This window comes from Vigna radiata, chromosome 11 (genome assembly GCF_000741045.1).
Source record: "Vigna radiata var. radiata cultivar VC1973A chromosome 11, Vradiata_ver6, whole genome shotgun sequence".
Taxonomy (NCBI): Eukaryota; Viridiplantae; Streptophyta; class Magnoliopsida; order Fabales; family Fabaceae; genus Vigna; species Vigna radiata.
This window is the reverse complement of record NC_028361.1, coordinates 3,753,959-3,774,104: the sequence shown is the minus strand read 5'-3', so window position 1 is coordinate 3,774,104 and position 20,146 is coordinate 3,753,959. Positions and strand designations below refer to the sequence as shown.

At 32.0% G+C, this 20,146-nt stretch overlaps 2 protein-coding genes across 7 annotated transcripts; one reads left to right on the top strand and one right to left on the bottom strand.

The window, feature by feature from the left end:
* Positions 1–243: 243 nt before the first annotated feature.
* Positions 244–7,064, bottom strand: LOC106778096. 2 transcript variants are annotated; one of them, XM_014666009.2, is made up of 10 exons: positions 6,916–7,064; positions 6,039–6,261; positions 5,619–5,776; positions 5,257–5,402; positions 3,848–3,910; positions 3,665–3,757; positions 1,800–1,961; positions 1,604–1,707; positions 1,005–1,183; positions 244–877 (listed from the first exon to the last, which is right to left on the bottom strand). In XM_014666009.2, the coding sequence occupies exons 1-10, from the start codon at positions 7,016–7,018 to the stop codon at positions 618–620; spliced, it is 1,491 nt and encodes a 496-aa protein (XP_014521495.1). In that variant the 5' UTR covers positions 7,019–7,064; the 3' UTR covers positions 244–617. The 2 variants fall into 2 exon arrangements, with proteins under 2 accessions (XP_014521495.1, XP_022631310.1); XM_022775589.1 differs by lacking the exons at positions 3,848–3,910; positions 5,257–5,402 and having other exon boundaries at positions 3,665–3,774; positions 6,916–7,063.
* Positions 7,065–10,273: 3,209 nt separating this feature from the next.
* Positions 10,274–13,623, top strand: LOC106778086 (heptahelical transmembrane protein 4). Of its 5 annotated transcripts, none has more exons than XM_014665987.2 (4): positions 10,274–10,469; positions 10,594–10,826; positions 12,028–12,301; positions 12,770–13,623. In XM_014665987.2, the coding sequence occupies exons 2-4, from the start codon at positions 10,594–10,596 to the stop codon at positions 13,421–13,423; spliced, it is 1,161 nt and encodes a 386-aa protein (XP_014521473.1). In that variant the 5' UTR covers positions 10,274–10,469; the 3' UTR covers positions 13,424–13,623. The 5 variants fall into 5 exon arrangements, with proteins under 5 accessions (XP_014521473.1, XP_014521472.1, XP_014521474.1 ...); XM_014665986.2 differs by having other exon boundaries at positions 10,591–10,826; XM_014665988.2 differs by having other exon boundaries at positions 10,559–10,826; positions 12,028–12,259.
* The last annotated feature ends 6,523 nt before the right edge of the window (positions 13,624–20,146 follow it).

Sequence of the window (20,146 nt, the reverse complement as noted above, 5' to 3'; positions counted from 1 at the left end):
TTATATAAGAGTTAAATTTGATGTAAGAGACATGAAATTGTTTAATTTGAAAAAAATTAGAATTGAATTAAGTTAAAATAACAAATACAAACATTAAATTAAGATTTAAACAATAACTTAACACAATACATGACAAAAAAAATAATTTTAAAAAAGAAAACTAAAAAAAATTAAAAATTAAAAAAACACAAATTGTTGCAGATTTTTAAAATAAAGATTCACCACCAATGCAAGGCTAAATACTGAATCATAGAATCTAAGTTTGGCATAAAACGTGTTCTTAAAAACAAAAACGAAGTGAACACATTCTACAAATTTCAAAATTAAGACTACATCAACCGGTATGGTCAGCGTTGGATACGAATTCAAACATTTCCCGGAAACTTGCCAGTGGAAAAGATCTGAGAAACCACCAGAGCAGGGAATGAATATCTATAATACACCCCACAAAACATTACTTATCACAAAAATTTACAATATTTAAGTTTGTCTATTCTACATTGCTCTCGTGTTTGAACCTTCTGCGATGGAAAAACAAGCGTTAGCTCAAGGGCAAGAAGTCCTGTAGGATTATATCAACTACTTCGATCAAACTGTCATAAATTTGTGGAGAACGTTTAGGTGCTTCCAGACCAGAACATCCATCTACGCCCACGACCAGTTTTCGTGTTGGGCGTTACGCTTATCCTACCTGCATTGGAGGTCAACCATTTACCGAAATCAGGGGATGCAACAAGTTCTTCCAAGGCTTTTTCAGTTGACTCCTTTGTGAACGCATCCCATTCTGCAGCTGAATATTTTTTTCTCTCCGGCGTGTTGTGTATTATGGACGGGTATAACGCTTCCTTCTGTGTTTTAAGTGGCGTCCTAATGTAACCTGGAAACGCATTTATTTAGCGTGTTAATCACCACTAATCTCAATGTTTTTCTTCATTGATCAATCGGTAGAAAAAAAGTTGTCCAAAGGTGACACTTTTAAAAGCAAGGATACAAGAGAGGCAAACCTTTAGGAGAAGATTTGCAAGGCGACAAGGTAGGGCTTTTCAGTCGTGGATGAAAAAGTGGAGAGTCCTCTTCATTTTGCATATTGTTGTACATATGTTCATCGTGTGAACCATCAAAAGGTGACGAGTCAGGAACCTGGGATCTCCTTCTGTTTTTCTTGGGTGATTTAAAGAAACGCCTGCAAATTTTTTCCACAATAAATACAAACCAAAAATTGAAGGATGCATTTAATGGACCAATACGAAGAAACTCTCACGATGACAACGTGTAGCAACTCCCAAGGGTAAAAACAAATAGAAAATAGAAATCTCCAAATATATTTTTGTATTTAACAAAATTTGCAGCATTCTACTAAAGATAAAAAACACAACGCGGTTTTAGAAAGGGAAATTGCAATCAGTAGGCCTTGAATTTGTTGAAATGACACATGCATTTCCTCTTCCATCATAGAAACAACTTGAATTTCCGATATTACTTCCTCACCAATAACTGAAATCACTGCCTAATAATGCTAATGTTAAACTGACAAATGAATGTAATAGATAATATCCCCTAATATATATTAATTGTACATTTAATTAAGAAATTCTGGACTAACCTGCGTAAATGACGAATGAATCTCACTCTACGCATCCGCTTCAACAAGGAGAGGAGTGATCCACACAGTAAAGCCAATGTTCCTATCAGGGGATCCATAGAACTCTAGAAACATCTTATCAAATTTATAGTCATGTGCTTATCTTGAGCATCAACAGCATAATAAAAATGTTGGGGAAGAAAATAAATAAACAAACCTGAAGAATCATAATCGCAGCCAAAATCCTTATAGCCCACGCAACAAATTGAGCAGTGTTTATGTCCACTGATCCATCTTCAGTCAAGACAAGCTTGTGTACCACCCAGAACCCCAACCAAGCTCCAATTATTGCAACAAATGTCAGCAGAAATATTGCCAACTGCAGTTGACATTGCATAAGTTAAGTGCTTAATGATTGTCATATTTGACTATTTGTGCATTGGACAAATATAACTAACTACAAAACATTTACTAGAATAGGCACAAAAAATACTACTAAGCAATGAATACCACAGAAACCAAGAAAGAAATGACAAATTAATGAGAAATTGCAAGAAAGTATTCATTGCGTACAATGGGATCAACTCTAAAGTTGAAGAAGTTGTTCGATAGCTGAATATCCCAAATTCAGAGTCCATCTAAACCATCTAGTTTTTTTTCTAAGATAGACCCAACTTGTATCCATTATTCATAGTATCTTGAGACTCGTGACTAATTGCAACAATTGGTATAAAAAATTTAAAAATACAAAGTTTAATTAGCTAAGGAAAGGTTGGAAAAGCCTAAGTATTTTGAACTAGTACGCAAATAAGAAAAGCTATGCTAGAATGGCTTGCTGCGTAGGGTACTGTGCGCTCACAAACTAAACCCGTAGGAGAAATCAATAGTTCTCCCTTGGCAGAGGCAATTTTACAGCTTAGGTTATATACTTAGTATTAAATCCAATTGAAAAAACACATACTAAGTTTTTTTTCCACATTGACAAACCATTCTCTTTTAAGTCTCACATTAGGTATATAATGCTCTTTCAACACTCCTTCCATCTCCTTTATAAGGAATCAATTATATACTAGCGCCCTCACTTTTGACTTGTAATCATTCATATCTTTAGCAAGTCGCATGCCATCTTCTACATCCAGTATCTCTTTTTTTCATTTTCATTAATTTTTCTCTCTTAAATAGGAGAAAATAAATGAGATCAATCTGACTTGCAGTTGTAGCAAGAGAGGATGTTAATTACTTGGAAGTAGAAATGGGAGAAGATTACATACCACAGGTTTCTAAGTTTAGACATCTAAGATAAATATTACAAAATGATGGGAAAATTAGTAATGATGTGTTACACAAAAAATACAAGCGAGATGACTAAAATGAAGAAAAACATTATGGGTTATAATATCATGCTCTATGATAGTGTACATTGAAATTTAAAGTGGCAAGAGAAAAAGGTGAGAGTATAAAAAAAAAAGAGCATATTAAGACGGATGGCGCAAGAAAGGACAAGATACAAAATTAAAGTATACAAGATATTAACATGACACAGATTGAAGAAGAGATTAAAAAAAAAAGGTAAAGGTAATTTTGGGATTTCATGTATGAGAATAGTGCTTGTAATGGATGTGAATGGTTGAGCACACAATGGACAAGTATAGCACAATGTAGGTTCCAAGAGTGGAGGGGGATTGGAATGGCATGATAGTGCCACCATCATACTATTAACAACTATGGCTTTAATTACATAATTGTATTCCTCGTGAAATGCACCTTCTGATCCTTATTCCTTCTGCTGAACTGAACTCAGGACTGTTCCTAACATAGTATTAGCAAAATTAATTTGTCTATTGTTCATGTCATGAATGATGGCATGGTTTTACAGATGGATGGCAATGGAAACCCTGCGTGATCATTTGTTGTGGACCATACACTCTTCAATAGCTAGCCATTCAAATTTACAGACAAAAATAAATGAGACTAACCAACACTATCATAATTCAGAATACATATGAATATCTGAAGGATATTTTTAAGCAGCAGTCCCATGTCTAAGAAAATCAGCGGAAAACAAATAGGTGACTTACATACAGGATTATACATGTCTTCATCAATTCCTAACTCTGTAAGTACTGAACGAACTAAGCCAGGAATGTAACGGAGGAGAAAAGTACCAAAACCAACCTGATTTAAAATAATACCTGAAATTGTTAAGTATATGATCCACATGATTAGTACAAAGATGGAAGAGAAGTGCGTTAAGGATAAACTTACAGCAGTTGAATACATAAATATAGCAAGGGAACTCTTACGACCAGTTGGAAGAACTTTCATTCCCTGTCAATTTATATGCGGCAATTTCCATGTTAATGTCAACAACAAAATTTCGATAGACATTTAATATAAAAATTAGTTTGCAACTGAGAAGTCAAACTAATATAGAGAGAACAGGAGTTTTCACTTCAACATCCAGACAACATTATACTTTATAGATAGGTATAATCCTCATTAGTTTTTCTAGTCTTCTATTTTACTTTATACTGAACAGAATTTATTTCCAGAATGAGTCCAACTTTCTTGAGTTGGGAAGTTTTGATCACATGAAAAGATCATATCACTCTCTATCTTCCCCTTCTTTCTTTCACGTATTCCCTATTTCTCACTTGTGGCTCCACTGTGTCATATCTCTATGTAGAGATAGCACTTTCGTACACAGCCTCCTTCCACCACCGTTGCAGACTACCTCCCATGGCCTTCGCTGGTAAGAGGTCTCACCCCTCTCCAATTGTCATGGAAGCCATCTCCTCCACGTTACGTTTTCAGATAAAGGGTCTTCGTATTCTTTGTCATAAGCTCACTCCCTTTTTTTGTGTATCTTGAGAATTGCATATTTAACTTCAAATGAGATAATCATCACATGGTTTCATCATATTTTCCATTTAAGTTTCACCTAATATCACTTGATTCAAATGTTAAAATGATATGCTATTAAGATACTAAATGAAAAACGTGATAAAAGGAAAGAAAATTAGCTTGCCTGTACATTGTTGTCATTTTCTTGATTTAATTAATTTAGTTTTTTTTCGTAACAATGTGTGATATTGCATTATATTTCTACTTAAATTTTATTGCTTTTTGAAAGTAACTGGCTAATTTTTAATATATATATATATATATATATATATATATATATATATATATATATATATATATATATTGGTGCCATAGTTGAATATAATATTTTATAATGAATTTGACTAGAAGATTAACTGCAAATAAGTTATTTCACTAAAAGAATGTATATGGGATAAAAGACACTTTATACTTGAAAAGTTCTATTGAAATAAAAAAAATAAAAATAAAACAAAAAAAATCTTTTATCACCATAAAATATGTAAAAAAAAATATTGTCAAAAATGTTTATGACTAACGATATAAATTTTAACCATTCCTAAAATCACAATACCCAGTATATATGATCAATACTCAAGATGAAGAAAAATCAAAAAGACAACATCGTATAAGATAATCTACAAACAAAGCAAAAGAAAAGTTTTCTTGACAAGAATTGAACTTTGAAGGTATGATTGACTACTCAACAAAACAAAAAGATTAATTATAAACAAACTAAGATTCGTTATTAAAAATTTTAAAATCGAAAGTTGAGGAAAAAAAAACGTTACCTGATACAGAATAATCAGTACAACGAGAATTATTCCAATTGCCATTGCACTGCTATAGTAAAATGCTAATGAATTACTTATAAAGGCTGCAAGGCTCATCAGAGTAATACCCAATACTAATAACACAATTCGATATACAAAAAATTCTGCAAAGGCGGGAAAAAAATATCGTTAGTGCTGGATGTAACTGTTCTTAAATGTGATCAACAGAGCTTCAAAAAAATGAAACTCATATTCATCAGTAATAAATGCAATATGTACATTTGGATTAGATTTTCTTTTATTTTATGCCCCCCTTCCTAACACAGATTTAAAAAAATAAAAAACAATTATTCTTCAAAAAGAATAGCTGAAACATTTACCTTCTTCGACAGAAACCTCAAAGTTTTCCAGTGTGGATCCAGCAGTCCTTATATCTAAAATCTTGTGGTCAAAAGGGGACATTGATCGAGTCCAAGAACCCTTGGCAACCTTCTCCCACTGGCTATGTGAACACATCCCGGCTACAAGAGACACATTCCTGAACAGGACGTATAGAAATGTCTTAAATCAAACACAATGATCATTTTTCCAATAACAGTTTAGGTGACAAATAGATATAGAGCAAAGTGCTAGTTCTTGAATAACCAAATGCATAAAGCACAAAATGAATGACTGTTCTGTCATGATCACTCATCAACTAAATACACAATAAGACCCTAGTTGATAGATAGTTCCATACACCACACACATGTACAATGTATGATCTACAATGTATGATGTACACTAGTACAAATACTCACCTATGGAAACAGACCTCTATGTTTGGCAGACGAACATTTGAGTGTGTAGGAAGTGGCAACACCTTCACTCTAAAGGAATGTGCAAATTTCCCCAGGCTTTTAAACCTTGACAATCCATGTATATAAACTCTTTCAACAACCACAGTAGCACCAGGCTTAGAACCAGGAGAATTTCCCACAGGCAAGCCACGTGATAGCTGCAGTGTGGCATTTTGAGTAAGAGCTGCAAAAAGAAACAAGGAGAATGATAAGTGAAATTTCAACATTTACATAATTATGGCACCAGATTACTGTATATATAACACCAAATATACAAACAACAATCTACGTTACTTGAAACAACAAATTCGTACAGAATACTAATATTAGTTTTTATGTTGAAAGGAAACAAGAATATTTCATCCCATCCACTACAATTGTGGGCGTACCAATAAACATTCATGAGGACTATCCTTAAGATGAAATCTTGTGACCAGATAATCATTAGGAGTTTACAAGTTATTTTAACATAAGAAAGTGTAACCATAAAGAATAATGTAGAACGTCTTTTTTAACGTTGTTGGAAAGGGAAACATGGAACGGGCATCATTGGCTTGAAGCAGTTCCAAATACAAAGTTTCAACATTTTAAACAAATTTAGGGCAACTTTCTTTCCACCGTTGCGTTTCCCGTCAGTGATGAAGATATTATCCTCTACTATCCAGCCAATATGTTTCGAGTTCGACAATCAAACAATGTCATAGGAAACAAGAAAAAGTGTAACCAAACTTTCCGGGAAGAAAAGGCACAACCAAACCAAACCCTATATTTGAATCCATAAAACGAAAAAAAAGAAAATAACAAAATTAATCAAGAAGGAAGGACAAGAATGGCATACACAAGGAATGTTCATCGGCGAATACCAGAACTGCAGAAGCCCAGAGGCAGAGCAAGTGAATAATCCAAGCAGATTGCGGGGTGTGAGAGCCCGCCATTGGCATACCAGGCTTGGCAATTGTGAGTAAAAAGAAAATAGAAGGCGCGCCTTCTAAATCCAAAAAAACTTAAGGGTAATTCTGCAATTTTATTGAGCATAAATTAACCAACTCTTTTTCGACAATTGCTTTTGGTCATTCGTGATTTCTTCTTTCACCTCCCTTTGTACTCCCTGAAATAGTAAATTTTTGGATTACACATTTTGAAGGTATTTTAGAAAACAAAAATTGAAATTGAGATTCCATAATGCATTTTTTAATTGATTCTTAATCTGAATCATGTATTCTAGACACTCTTTAAGAAGATTTTGAGTTTTTTAAAATATTCAAGTATATTAATTTTAAATGTTTTATTTTAATAAAAAGTATTGAATTTTATATTTATTAATTAAGTAAAGTGTCGATAAACATAAATCCCAGACATTGATAAAAATGAAAATTATCCCTGTAAATTTCATTTAAAAAAATATTGTCGATGTTAAAAAAATTAACTCTACGTAGGACCATTAAATTCCAACAAAAGTCAGTAGTATATAACTATGATGTGGATGAATAAATAAATAATTCAACCAATATGAAAAAAAAAAAAAAATATATATATATATATATATATATAAAGAAAAAAAATGTCCAACTTATATCATAGTCCCTTTAGTTAATATGTCACACAGCTAAATAATATATTTTGTTAGGTTTACCCAAAGACAATATTATCATCACTCCGACTTTGTTTGACTTTGCAAAAGCCATAAGAAAACTAATTTCATTACACTTTGTTTATTAATAAAATACAAAAAATCTTAAAAAAAAATACCGACGCAAGTTATTAATAATAATTAGAAGTTAAAGTGTCAAAATGCATAATTTAACAAACAAATAAATTAAATATTTAAAGTTTAAACATTATTAAATAATATTTCAATATTTAAAAGGATGGTATTAGAAAGTGAATTTTAAAGTCTAATTCAATCCCACAAAACGGATGAAACAAAATTGTCCAAAAAATAAGAATATCGGTAGTATAAACTCTGAAAACATATTAGAAAATGAGTTTTAAAGTCTAATTCAACCCCACAAAATCAACTTGTAAGGTAAGTTTGCACCTCACTTGTATATTATAAATTGGTCTTATCTCCCAACATATGAAATTGTGAATTCACATAATTAAAAACAATTATTAAAAGAAACAACACATAAAAAATCAATAAAAGATAATTGATAATAAATTACAAGTTAATCAACATTTAACTCAATTAAAACTTCTTTAATCTTCAAATTAAGTATATCAACCTAATTTTATCCACATTAAAAAAAAATCAAGTTGACTCGGAAAGTTGAAATCACTTTCACATCACTGTTTAATTTTCAGACATTATGTACTCAAAAGTATATAAATGGATTCCGATAAAGATGATTAAAAATAACAATTGATATTGATTAAAACAACAATAAACTATCCAACAAGATCTATTGATAAAGGAAAAAAAATGAAATATTTGAAGAAAATGCACGTTACACGAAATATTAACATGCCCGTCCAACACTCAAAGGAAACCTTCCAACTTAATCTATGGTATGTGTAGAAATCTATGTCAACAGTTTGAAAATGAAATTAGATAGAATATATATGGTTACATGACAAAGCATTAATTAACAAGTGGGTGTAGTTTGTTCCGTAGAGATGTGGGTCTATACCAATCCTTGATATAAACGTCATTTCAATGTTTAATTCCGTGCATGAGAGAGACACAAAACAAGAACAACGGTCACATTATTCATGAAACACCTATAATTTCATTCCACTAAAAGTTATATTTAACTAACACTTTCCCATCCAAAGTCTCAATTATTTTTCTTCATTTTGAACTAATTCACACTATTCTCGGAGTTAATATTTTAGCAAACACCTATATCTAATTGCTAAAATCTCATTAAATACTACCTTCACTATAATGATTATCATCGTATTTATAAAATGTTTTTGACATATTAAGATTTGTAATAGTTGTGACGAGGTCATGATAATGAACCATATTTTCAAGGCATTTTTATAATTTATTTTTTATTTAAATCAATGTGTATCATAAAAATTACATTTTAATTTATGTTTCACTTTAAAAATGATTTATTTATTTATTTTACTTTTATGATGGAGCTTTTTATTTAAGATTACGAATCTCAAATTTTATATCTATTAAAAATATCTATACCAATCATAGTGACAATAACTATTTATTTTAATTCTGAAAAGGGTAATGATACTTTAACACTCAGAGATAAATTTTTGACACTATCATATCTCATATTCTGGGTAGTCCACGTGTTTTAAAAAATAAATAAAATGATAGAATGACGTGGATTTAATGTATAGTAACATATCTGGGTTCAATATACAAATAAGTGGATAGTTTAGGCTAACTTTTAGCATGAGGAGGACCATTCCGAAATAAATGTTTTTCTTTAAAGTGATGGTGCAGAAAAGAAAATGGTAGCAATTAACATATAACTGAATAGTTTAGGCTAACTTTTAGCACAAAGTGGACATATTTGAATATGTCACTTATTTTGAACTCCAGAGTGAATTTACGTCATTCTATCATTTTATTTTTAAAACATGTGGACCACCCATAATATGACACATGACCGTGTGAAACATTTGTCACATTCTAGATGTCAAAGTATCGTTATTTATATATTATATATATAAATAATGACATTATCTAGTTTTATTCTCATTATTTATATATTATATATAAAAGTGAAAAGAAAAAACTAAAGGTAGTCTTTATAAAAAATGAATAAGCATCTCAACCAGCGTTTTTATCCTCTTTCAGAAAGTATATAGAATCAAAGATCACTGACCATAGCCTTTCTTATTGTTAATTTTTAAGACAGATATTTAAATAAATACTTATAATTGTTATTGAATAATTGAATTGATAAGATTATGCTTGAAACATATATAGAAATTAATCCATCTTTAATTTTAATTTTTTTCCAATTGAATCAGAGTGTCCATGTCTATCAAATAACCTTCATTAAGAAAATGCGAGTCACGAGGAGTGAGACGTGTAGGCATTATCCACCAAAAGTTAAAAATAGGACGTGATTATCTTTTGCTAACAAAAATTTGAACCGTGATTAACTTAGTGTAATGATGTTTTGTGGGTAATTAATCAGGCTTTTGGAAACTGTGGCTGGCGTGGCGCAACAGGCAAAGGAAATATCGTGTCTAAAAGGACTTAAAAAACAAAGAACGAAACTGTAGGTGGCACCGCAGCATCTCCTTGAAGAATCTTCCTCGTCACATCACACCTGTTAACGTCGAAATTTCTTGCAACTCTAATAAACTGCGTTTCCGCAATCAACTTCGTTACATTTCTCGCATCGTCTTTTGTTTTTCTCTCTCTCCCTTCCTCACAAATATCGCCACCTCTTCGGTATTCTACAATTCTAGGTACCTTTTAATCCCTATGTTTTGCGTAATAATCTCTATTTTCTTTCGTCTTGGAGATCTCGAAGAGCGTTTAATTGCGTTTGTTTTAGGTTAATTATCGTTTTGGCTGTCGAATTGACAGAAGATGGGGGCTGAGGATTTGAATTTGATGGAGAACGAAGGAGCGTGTCGCGGAAGGGAAGGGAAAGGGAGGAGGCTGTGGAAGAAGGTGAAGTACCAGCTGGTGGAGTACCATTCTTTACCCGGTTACTTGAGAGACAACGAGTACATTCTCGGTCACTATCGATCTGAATGGCCCCTCAAGCAGGTTCTGCTGAGCATGTTCACCATACACAACGAAACTCTTAATGTTTGGACGTAAGGATTTGCATTTCACCTTCCGCTTCCTATTTATTGTTTCCCACCAAAATGTTATGTTTTACTGTTATTTTTTTTCTGGAGATTTCTCTCAGGATTTCTTAGTTCTTTTACATGCGCTGCTTCTGAGCGTTTGTTTTCGTTCTGGGGATCTGTTTTGCTGGATAATATCCCCGTCATCGTCTAAATAATTCAATATTACACGAGGAAGTAAACCCTTTTTTGAATGAATGAATCGGTGGAAAGAAGAGAGACAGAGTGGAAAACAATAAAGAAATAAAGAAAGAATGAAAGAAAAGATAATAGGTACGATGATTGAGATAAAAGAGAGATAGAAAGAAAATTGGTACGTGAGAGATATAGAAGAGAAAGTATGTTCATGAATATAATTGCTGCATGTATGTTTGTTTTCCCGTTCATGGTAACACGAATTCCTGAATTTAACCAGAGAACCAATAAAGGGTTGTTTTGCAAAAGTAAATTGGTAACACCGTCAACGGTAACCCAGACAAGCATTATAACTCTGGTTCATTTTCCCACAAAAGATAAAGGCTACAGTATCATTGTTGTTATTAGCTTTCAGAAAGTGATGGGTAGAGTGACTTCATGGGCACTCCAGAATTTAGGGCCTATACATATGATTTCCAGCCTTGTTTCCTGCCTTTCCTTTAATCTTTGTTATCAATGAGGGGGACTGTGACTGTGAGAGCATAGTTCAATTTGGACTGTTTTATGAGGGAAGCCTAATGTTCATGGCTCTCACTCCTAGCCCTGTGAACAGAAAGGCAGTTTCTGCAATCAGAATCCATGATCAAGAGTCCACAGACCGTAACTATCAATCATGTCTCTTATATATTCAAATTATTATTTGCTCTTTTTTGAGGAGGAAATATCTTGTAAATAAATCTGTCCAATTTTCAAAATATTTTTAGAACAAGGTTGTCTACAATTGAATTGTATTGAGTTAGCTCTGCCTTTTTTCCATCTGGTTGGTTTTCCTGGTCTTTACCTTGTCTGTTAATTGTTGGTGTTAAATAACTATTGCCTTACAAAATTTTTACTTTATATTTGTGTTTCTTTTGTAAAGACATTAGCAACTAGAATGGCACAACCAATATTTGGATTAAAGATATATGTTTTTAGTTTAGTTCGTAGTTTTCTTGTTCTCAACCATTAAATGACAAAATGCTATCTTTTGAAGGCATTTGGTCGGGTTCTTCATATTTCTGGCATTGACCATATACACTGCCATGAAAATTCCAAAGGTTGTAGATCTTAATTCCCTACAGCATTTTCCTGACATCATGAAGCCCGATCTGCAGAAATTACAGTCAGAACTCTTGACGTGTCTTCCTTCCGTTCCCGATTTACACAGACTCAGAGATGAAATCTCAAGTTGGCATATTAAAGAACATCTGTATAATTGTTTGCCTGTAAGATTTTCCAGTAGCAATCATACTGATGTGTGTGTTCTGGTAATTGCTTTACAACTAAATACTTGTTTCATTTCTCTTTTTCCTTTTGTTGCTGGGGGATAGGCAGTGAGGTTTTAAACAAGCCCTCTGGTTGCTATCTCAGTTGGGTTTATCCTCTCTTTTTTCCTACTTGATGATAGATTCCTTTTTACAGATACCCACAATACTGATCTGATTAATAATAATCTATGTGTCGGGGTAAAATCTTTTAATCATATGGTTGACGAAATTTTAAAAAATTATAATCCTGGACTTAGAAGTTAGACTTGTTATACGGAATGATGGATTAATGATGATAGTTCCGGTAGAACTTTCTGCTGTGGTATTTCATATGTTTCTCTGTTGGAAAGTTTCGCCGGACATTTGATTTTTTTTTTCCTTACCATACTGTTTATATTGATGATTGACTAATGACTAGGTTTTGGGAGCTAATGCAGCATTGTTTATTTCTTTGTTGATTATGTGCAGCATAGCGTAAAGGAGGACCTGGCGAACATAATAGCACCACTTATGATTAGACCAATTACAAGGTGGCCTTTTTTCGCATTTTTAGGGGGTGCCATGTTTTGCTTGCTAGCTAGCAGTATTTGCCATCTTCTATCATGTCACTCTGAGCGAATGGCATACATCATGCTGAGGCTTGACTATGCTGGAATTGCAGCCCTCATAGCCACCTCTTTCTACCCTCCAGTATACTACTCTTTTATGTGTTATCCATTTTTCTGCAACCTTTACTTAGGATTTATCACTGTACTGGGTATTGCCACCATCTTGGTTTCTCTGCTTCCAGTGTTCCAAAATCCTGAATTCCGCACCATCCGAGCATCTCTCTTCTTCGGAATGGGTTTGTCCGGAGCAGCACCTATACTGCACAAACTTTTTCTATTCTGGGGCCAGCCAGAAGTATTTCACACAACCGGATATGAGATCCTGATGGGTGTTCTCTATGGAATTGGTGCACTGGTTTATGCCACTAGGATTCCAGAAAGATGGATGCCTGGGAAGTTTGACATTGCCGGACATAGTCACCAATTGTTTCATATATTGGTGGTGGCTGGAGCATACGTTCATTATCGGGCAGGGTTGGTTTATCTCAGGTGGCGTGATCTTCAAGGTTGCTGATTTAATAAGCATCTATAACAGTGGTTGAATACTCTGCTGTGATGTTACCAGTAAGTATGTTTAGTATACAATCCTCTAACTGATGTGAATTTGTGATTCCAGTTGGGGATGTTTATGCAACCATAGGCATTATGTATACACTTAGACCCTCAGAACAGAGCATTGATAAGGAATAAAAGTTCATTTACTCTCTCATGGCATACCAGAAACATTATTCTCTATTTGTGTGGGCGTATGCTTCTTATTAAAGCTGTGTAGTAATATGCTTGCTCGGGAAGTCGAGATACTATTTAGTAACTATTTTCTTTTTCGTTTTCTGTATTTGCAATATATAATATTTTTAAAAGGAAAAGATCCTTTATTAATAATTTTGTTGATTTGAAACACACCCCAAATTACAGGAACTTGGAAATGGTAACAGGCTTGATGTAGAAAGTATCATTTTCTTCTTTTTAAAAAATGAAGTGTTATTGAAAATTTTGTTCACTGGACTCACTTTTTTTTCTTCTCAAATTCGGTTACTTATATGGCCCAAGATTACAACTTTAATTTTTGTTTCAATTTTGAAGATAAATGAAGCTTCAATAAAGTTAGTTTTTCATAGAGTTGTAAGAGGGAAAAAAAAAACATTGTATCAGGTCGTTTAACCTGTTTTTTAAATAGATTATAATTTTTTCAAGGACTAATACACTATTTTTGTCTGTTTTGAAAAAAAATAATCAAATAAAAACAAGTTTTAAAAAATAAGTTACATTAATTAAATTAATTTAGATATGATAATTTTTTAAATATAAATAAATGTATAGAGATTAATCATAATACATATATTTAAAATTTTAATAGTATTACTTTTATTTTAAAAGTATAATTATTATTTTTTAAAGTGAGTTGTTCCATCCAAATCAATTACATTTAGATTATAATTAAACTGAGAAAAAAATTAGTTGACACTATTACGTATGCTTGACACTCCTTTTTAATAATATATATCATAATTTTAAATTAAAAATAATATAAAAATAATTAAAATATTATTATTTTAATTGTAATGTACTTTATTTTATTTTTGTGTCAAAATCACAGTCTTAAATAAATAGAGCAAAAAATAATTTAATTTAATTTAATGTGCAGTTTGTTTTATCTAACCTGTTTTTTGTGAATTTTTAGAACGTATGTACCAATTCTATTTTGCAAGTATAATATTGCCATATTAAAATGTTAGTAGTATGAGGCTTAATATGATGGGGAAAAAACTCATAAGTGCGTAATTAGTTGTTTATCTCCCATTGAAGAGTGATAATAAGAACTGACAAGCTCAAAATTATATGCAAATAAAACAAAGAAATATAATATTTGCTATCAAGTATAGAAAATAATCAAATACAAAATCATTATGTTATAAAAGTGTTGAAAGTTTTAAGAGTTCAAAATTGAAAGATGAAAAGGGAACGATTTTAAAACAATGGATTAGACTGAGAAAGTAATATAAATCGCAAATGTAAAGTATGTTTGACGAATATCTTATCATATAATAAAATAAGAGAATATAAGACAATAAAACAATAAGGTTACAACATAACAAAACATATTTAAATAACAAATTTCAATTAAAATTACATGCAATTTTAAAAATGACTTTTTATTTGATGATTTTATAAATAAGGAAAATCGTTAATTTTTAAATTAAACTATACAAATTTATATTTTATTTGTAGAATAACTTTTAGACTATAAAGAAATATGAATCGTTCATTCCACAACATCCCATTATAAATTTAAAGCCTGTGATAAAAACTTTTTTTGAGTTGAATATTTATTTTGAAAATAAATTATATAACCTTTAGAGTACTCTATCTAGGATTCCACTTCTTCGACTTTTCTCATTTTTTTTTTCCCGAAAGCTTTACGTTATGTTAAGCCATATAAGTGACTATTTCTTACAATGATAATTAAGGAAAACTAATCTTCTTTCAAAAACAAACTATGATGATGCAAGGTTTATCAAAATAAAACTTACAAAACAATGTTCTGGAGAAAGTTTTATAAAGTTTTTGGGTTTCAGAAGGCTTTAAATTTTATATTTTTAGAAAAGAAAAAAAAACATTTTCAAATACATTTAAATTATGAATAACGATATTTTAACATTTTTTTTTATTTATTTTAATGAATATTATTATGTATTGTACATTTCATAATGGAGTATTCAAAAAGTAAGTAATTAAAAAATAATTTGGAAAATAAGATTTTATGCAACATATTTTTTTCTAAAATTGTATGAATTTCCAGAAAAGTATATTTATCATTTAACTTTAATGAGAAGATGCGAAAAGAAATTAGGAAGGTGCAAGAAGAAATTGCCAAAGTAAATCGAAAATTGGTCTGGAATTACTAAGGCCCAAACTGGATAGATCTGGTGGCTGGAGCGTAGGTTCACGGACCGGGTGTTACTCCCTGTACCTCCCCACATGCTCCTTATACCTCCCCATTCCATTTTTAGCCTTTCTTTATTTTTTCTATTCTAATTTTATCCTTTCTATTTCAATTTTATACTTTAGGGATGTCCGGATATCAACATCCGTTTACGGATGTCTACGTCCGTTGAAGGATAAAGATTACGGATGTTGAGTTGCGTTGCATTGTTTTGATCTGTGTTAAGGTTGCAGTGTCGTTGTGATTTGTCGTAGCAACGTTGGATATACAGAGAGAATCCGAAGAAGAAATATGAACACAAACATCACTGCATGACAAAACCGGAGTACCCTATCGTTGATCGCAACCCTCCCTTCACCGGAGTCCTCTCGATTATCTCCCATTCGTCACCATCATCGGCGTTTCCATCTCCGTCAGCTATCTCTCGGGGATTAAGCCTGAAACTAGGGATCCTTTGATTGTTACAGGGGTTTGATTGGAGTGATGGGTGGTTTCATGTATGCTTACCATAATTCTGCCGGGAGACTCATGGGTTTCTTCCCCAACAACCACGAACTAGTTCGACACAACAAAAAAAGTAATCTTTTTTCGTTTCTCGTTACAAAAGTTGTTTCTGAACATTAATAATGACACTTTGCCTCTCCTATATTTTTAAGCTTTTATTTGTACGAAATTTACTTCATTCTCCTTATAAAGGAGTGACAAAACCTTGTTACTTTTGGATTCTATAATTTCGGTTAAGGGAAGCAGTGCCAATGTAATATGTAGTATGCAAGTTTATGGATTTAGTGCTATTCATTGTATCCTCAAATAAAGGTAACGAAAATTAAAAATGGGAATGGGAAATGGAAGCAAGAAAATGGAGGAGGAAACAGAAATAGAAAAATAAAAGAGCTAAGAGGAGGAGAGGAAGAAGAGAGTGAAAGGGAGAAATGAAAGATATGTGAGATGGTGGGGTGTGGGGGTACCGTGTCAGTGAAAAAGGGAATGAGAATGGGATTTGGATTTTAGATTAAAATAAATAAAAGAGAGAATGAGTATAAGGGAGGTGAGGAAGAAAAGGGGCGGATCTCAAATTTTGGGAGGGGAGAGGGGGTGGGACTGAGCAATGAGTAAAAATAGAGTTTGGTAAATAAGTAAAAAAATTAAAAAAAATATAAAGGTTAAAAAAGTAAAAGAAAAGGTTATACTTGTAATTAAAATAAAAATGTAGAAAGTTGCAGAGGTGGAGGAAGGAAACGGAGAGGTGGAGAGAGTAACACCCTCACGGACCGGAAGTTCATGGTCCCAATAGGCCCGTACGAGGACCACAGCCTTAGGGTCCACTGGTGGCCCAATATTGTGTACGGATAAGAAGAGTGCTGGAAAATAATACAATCTCTAACATATTATTACGACACAATTTTTTTATTAATTTAAGTTAATTCAAATTATAAAAGTTAAAATATACTTATCAAATATTGTGTGACGTCTACAAATTTTGCAACTGAAAATTTTAATTAATAAAAGAGAGTATATTAAAAAACTGTTTTTATGCCTTTTTGTTAACTGAGTCAATTGTAATCGCATGTAACATTGACAAAAATAAAAGAAACAAACAATCTACACCAACATATCAGTTCTTGTCAAAATCCAATGGCTAAATTTTGGAGACAAGTCACGTGGCTTGGGAGGGAGTTTTATTTTCACACGCATTAAATTTTCGATTTTGATATTATGGCAAAAGTCATTAAGAGACTTTAAACTATATTAAGGATTCATTAAGTATAGTTTCTAATGATAGTATATAGATATCGTTTGTGATAATGGTGTATAGATATATCTATAGGTTTAGAATTAATTCGTATTTATCATTTTATCTATAGATAGTGCATTTTGTCAAATAAGATTAAATAAAAATTATATATTCTTTATTTTAGATTATAGATGGTGTTTTTTAGGGTTAGTTATCTTTTGTGGATATACTGAATTCCGAATTCTAACTAGGATGAACTTATTTTTGATTTAGGATGATGGAGATTAGGTATCCCGTTCTAATAAATACTTATGTATTAATAACTTTAAAACTGTATTATCTCAAAAACATATATTTTATATCATTTCATCCTGAAGAATGTCATATAATTATAATTATTTACCAAATTAGCTACTGTCTTAAGTAATTTATTTTAAAATATTTAATAATTTATTTATATTAACACATTATAAATTCTATTCGTCTGATAGTTTTAAATTGATATGTACGGAATTTAGCGTTTGGTGGATGATGAATCATGATTGTACAGGCGGAACTCCCATCAATATATTATACACTTAGTTTAATGTTTCCATAAACATTATTTTTCAGTTTTTTTTAAATACTTTTACTCTTGAGCGTAATTTACACATTATATTAGCTTATCTTAGTTTTCTCTCTTGGGAATACAAAGACCTATAAGGTCTGAAAAAAATATAGAAAATTAAATATATGTGTTTCGGTGTTAGAGTCCGAGACCGAACCGACCCTCTAATCCTGTTTCCGATCGTCCGACCCGTTCGTCTTTTCTGATGTCTTTTATGGATCACCCAAGAGGTCCTGCAATAAGAACACTCCGACGCCCAAGTCAGACAGTAGATCAGTTAACTGGACCAATTTTGATTAGATTCAAGATCACTTTACCTGTCCTGCTGTTCCTATTTATAGACGATGTATTCGTAACTGACCATTAATTTCATTGATTTGCTATGCCTTCCGTTATATCTCCATCAAAGCCTTTTAATGCTTCCTCGACCCCACATCCACTTGATTCACACCATCCGGTATTAAGCCGCCTTTGCCTCCTGCGACTTTGGTAACCGGACCGACCGGTCTTCCTCCAGCACCCTTGATCCGGCCGACTCAACCGACCCTCCTCCACTACAATATGAATTGGATTAAATAAAAATATTATCCATCCAGAGTTATATTTACTCTTTTGAGGAATATGTTAATTTTTATGAACAATCGGTAATTAGCTATAATCTGTACAAGGTAGTTGATATCCGATAATTGATTTTCTACCTCTATTGAATATAAGGTAATCGAAATCTAGTATTAGAGACAAGATAGTTGATATCCGATAGTTGACATCCAAGATGTGTTGACCAATCAATTTTCTTAAGAACATCTTGGGCCACGTTCAATACTATAATTTTAAAATTAGTCAAATTTATATTTTCAGTTGGAATCAGTTTAAATTAATATAATAAGCATTATATATATGGGTGATGGTCCTTTAAAGCGCATAAAATGGGGTTATAAAGAGGGGGCCTTTAATCAGTGCATGATTGAAGGCAATACTTATGCATAACAATAATTTCGTTGCCCTAATATACTGTTAGTTGTCAAAAATATTGCCTCTCCGCGACTACATAATTAAGTTCTTTTTCATCAAAAGAAAAAGAAAACTGAAATCCCTCTCTTTGTTTTGGACCCAACCGAGTTCCTCAAAAACCGACAACAGAAAACGTGCTTTCGTTAATTAGTATAATTGCGCCTTTCATATATATGTTTGGCCTCTTCATACTAATTTTCCCTCTATACTTTACCACTTTGCACACCCTTTTCAACATTCATTCAATCTTTTACATAAAAAAGTTATTGTTGACCCGTTAAAGTCGAATATCGGCTTAAATGCCGGAAGCATCTCATAATTAAAATAGCGCAACAAAAGATAATGTCATAATAATTCGTGTAATAAAATTGGCTATGAAAGATAAAAAGAAAATTTGATTGAACATGGTAATATATTCGGTTCTGAAAAAAAAAATAGGATAATGATGCTATGTGATTAGTTTATATTGATGTTTATGATTATTATTATTATTAATCGTGAAGTAATTTTGGACCAATCACTTAATAACATGTAGATGATGTTAAAATACTGTATATCCAAAAAAAATATAATTAAAAAGAAGATAAATATGTATCAAACGCACTTGAAAGCGTTAAGTGTTTCTGGTATGAGGTCGAAGATTGCTGTTGCCCAAACTCCAACTACGTGTCTCTTGATAGTGTACTCTTTTAATCGAATGTTCAAAGTGGAGGTAGACATGTAACTAAGAATTTAACGCTTAGATATATTTCTCAAGAAAATTTTTGTACAGGCTTAGATTACTCAAAAAAGTGTCTTTTACCTGGAAACTAAACACGTATTTCCAAACCAAAATAAGATAAGATAATCAAACCTAATAATTACTTATTAATGACTCTTACTAACTCTATTAATCACTCATTAATGATCATAGTTACGACTTTAATGATTATCCTCTATG

Bases quoted from the DNA above. Each gene is read 5' to 3' on its own strand.
- LOC106778086 (XM_014665987.2), top strand. From the start codon at position 10,594: ATGGGGGCTGAGGATTTGAATTTGATGGAGAACGAAGGAGCGTGTCGC. The intron at 10,827-12,027 runs GTAAGGATTTGC...TATCTTTTGAAG, and splicing joins GAAACTCTTAATGTTTGGAC to GCATTTGGTCGGGTTCTTCA. The intron at 12,302-12,769 runs GTAATTGCTTTA...GATTATGTGCAG, and splicing joins ATACTGATGTGTGTGTTCTG to CATAGCGTAAAGGAGGACCT.
- LOC106778096 (XM_014666009.2), bottom strand. From the start codon at position 7,018: ATGCCAATGGCGGGCTCTCACACCCCGCAATCTGCTTGGATTATTCAC. The intron at 5,777-6,038 runs GTGAGTATTTGT...CGTCCTGTTCAG, and splicing joins ATAGAGGTCTGTTTCCATAG to GAATGTGTCTCTTGTAGCCG. The intron at 1,708-1,799 runs GTTTGTTTATTT...AGATGTTTCTAG, and splicing joins CTGCGATTATGATTCTTCAG to AGTTCTATGGATCCCCTGAT.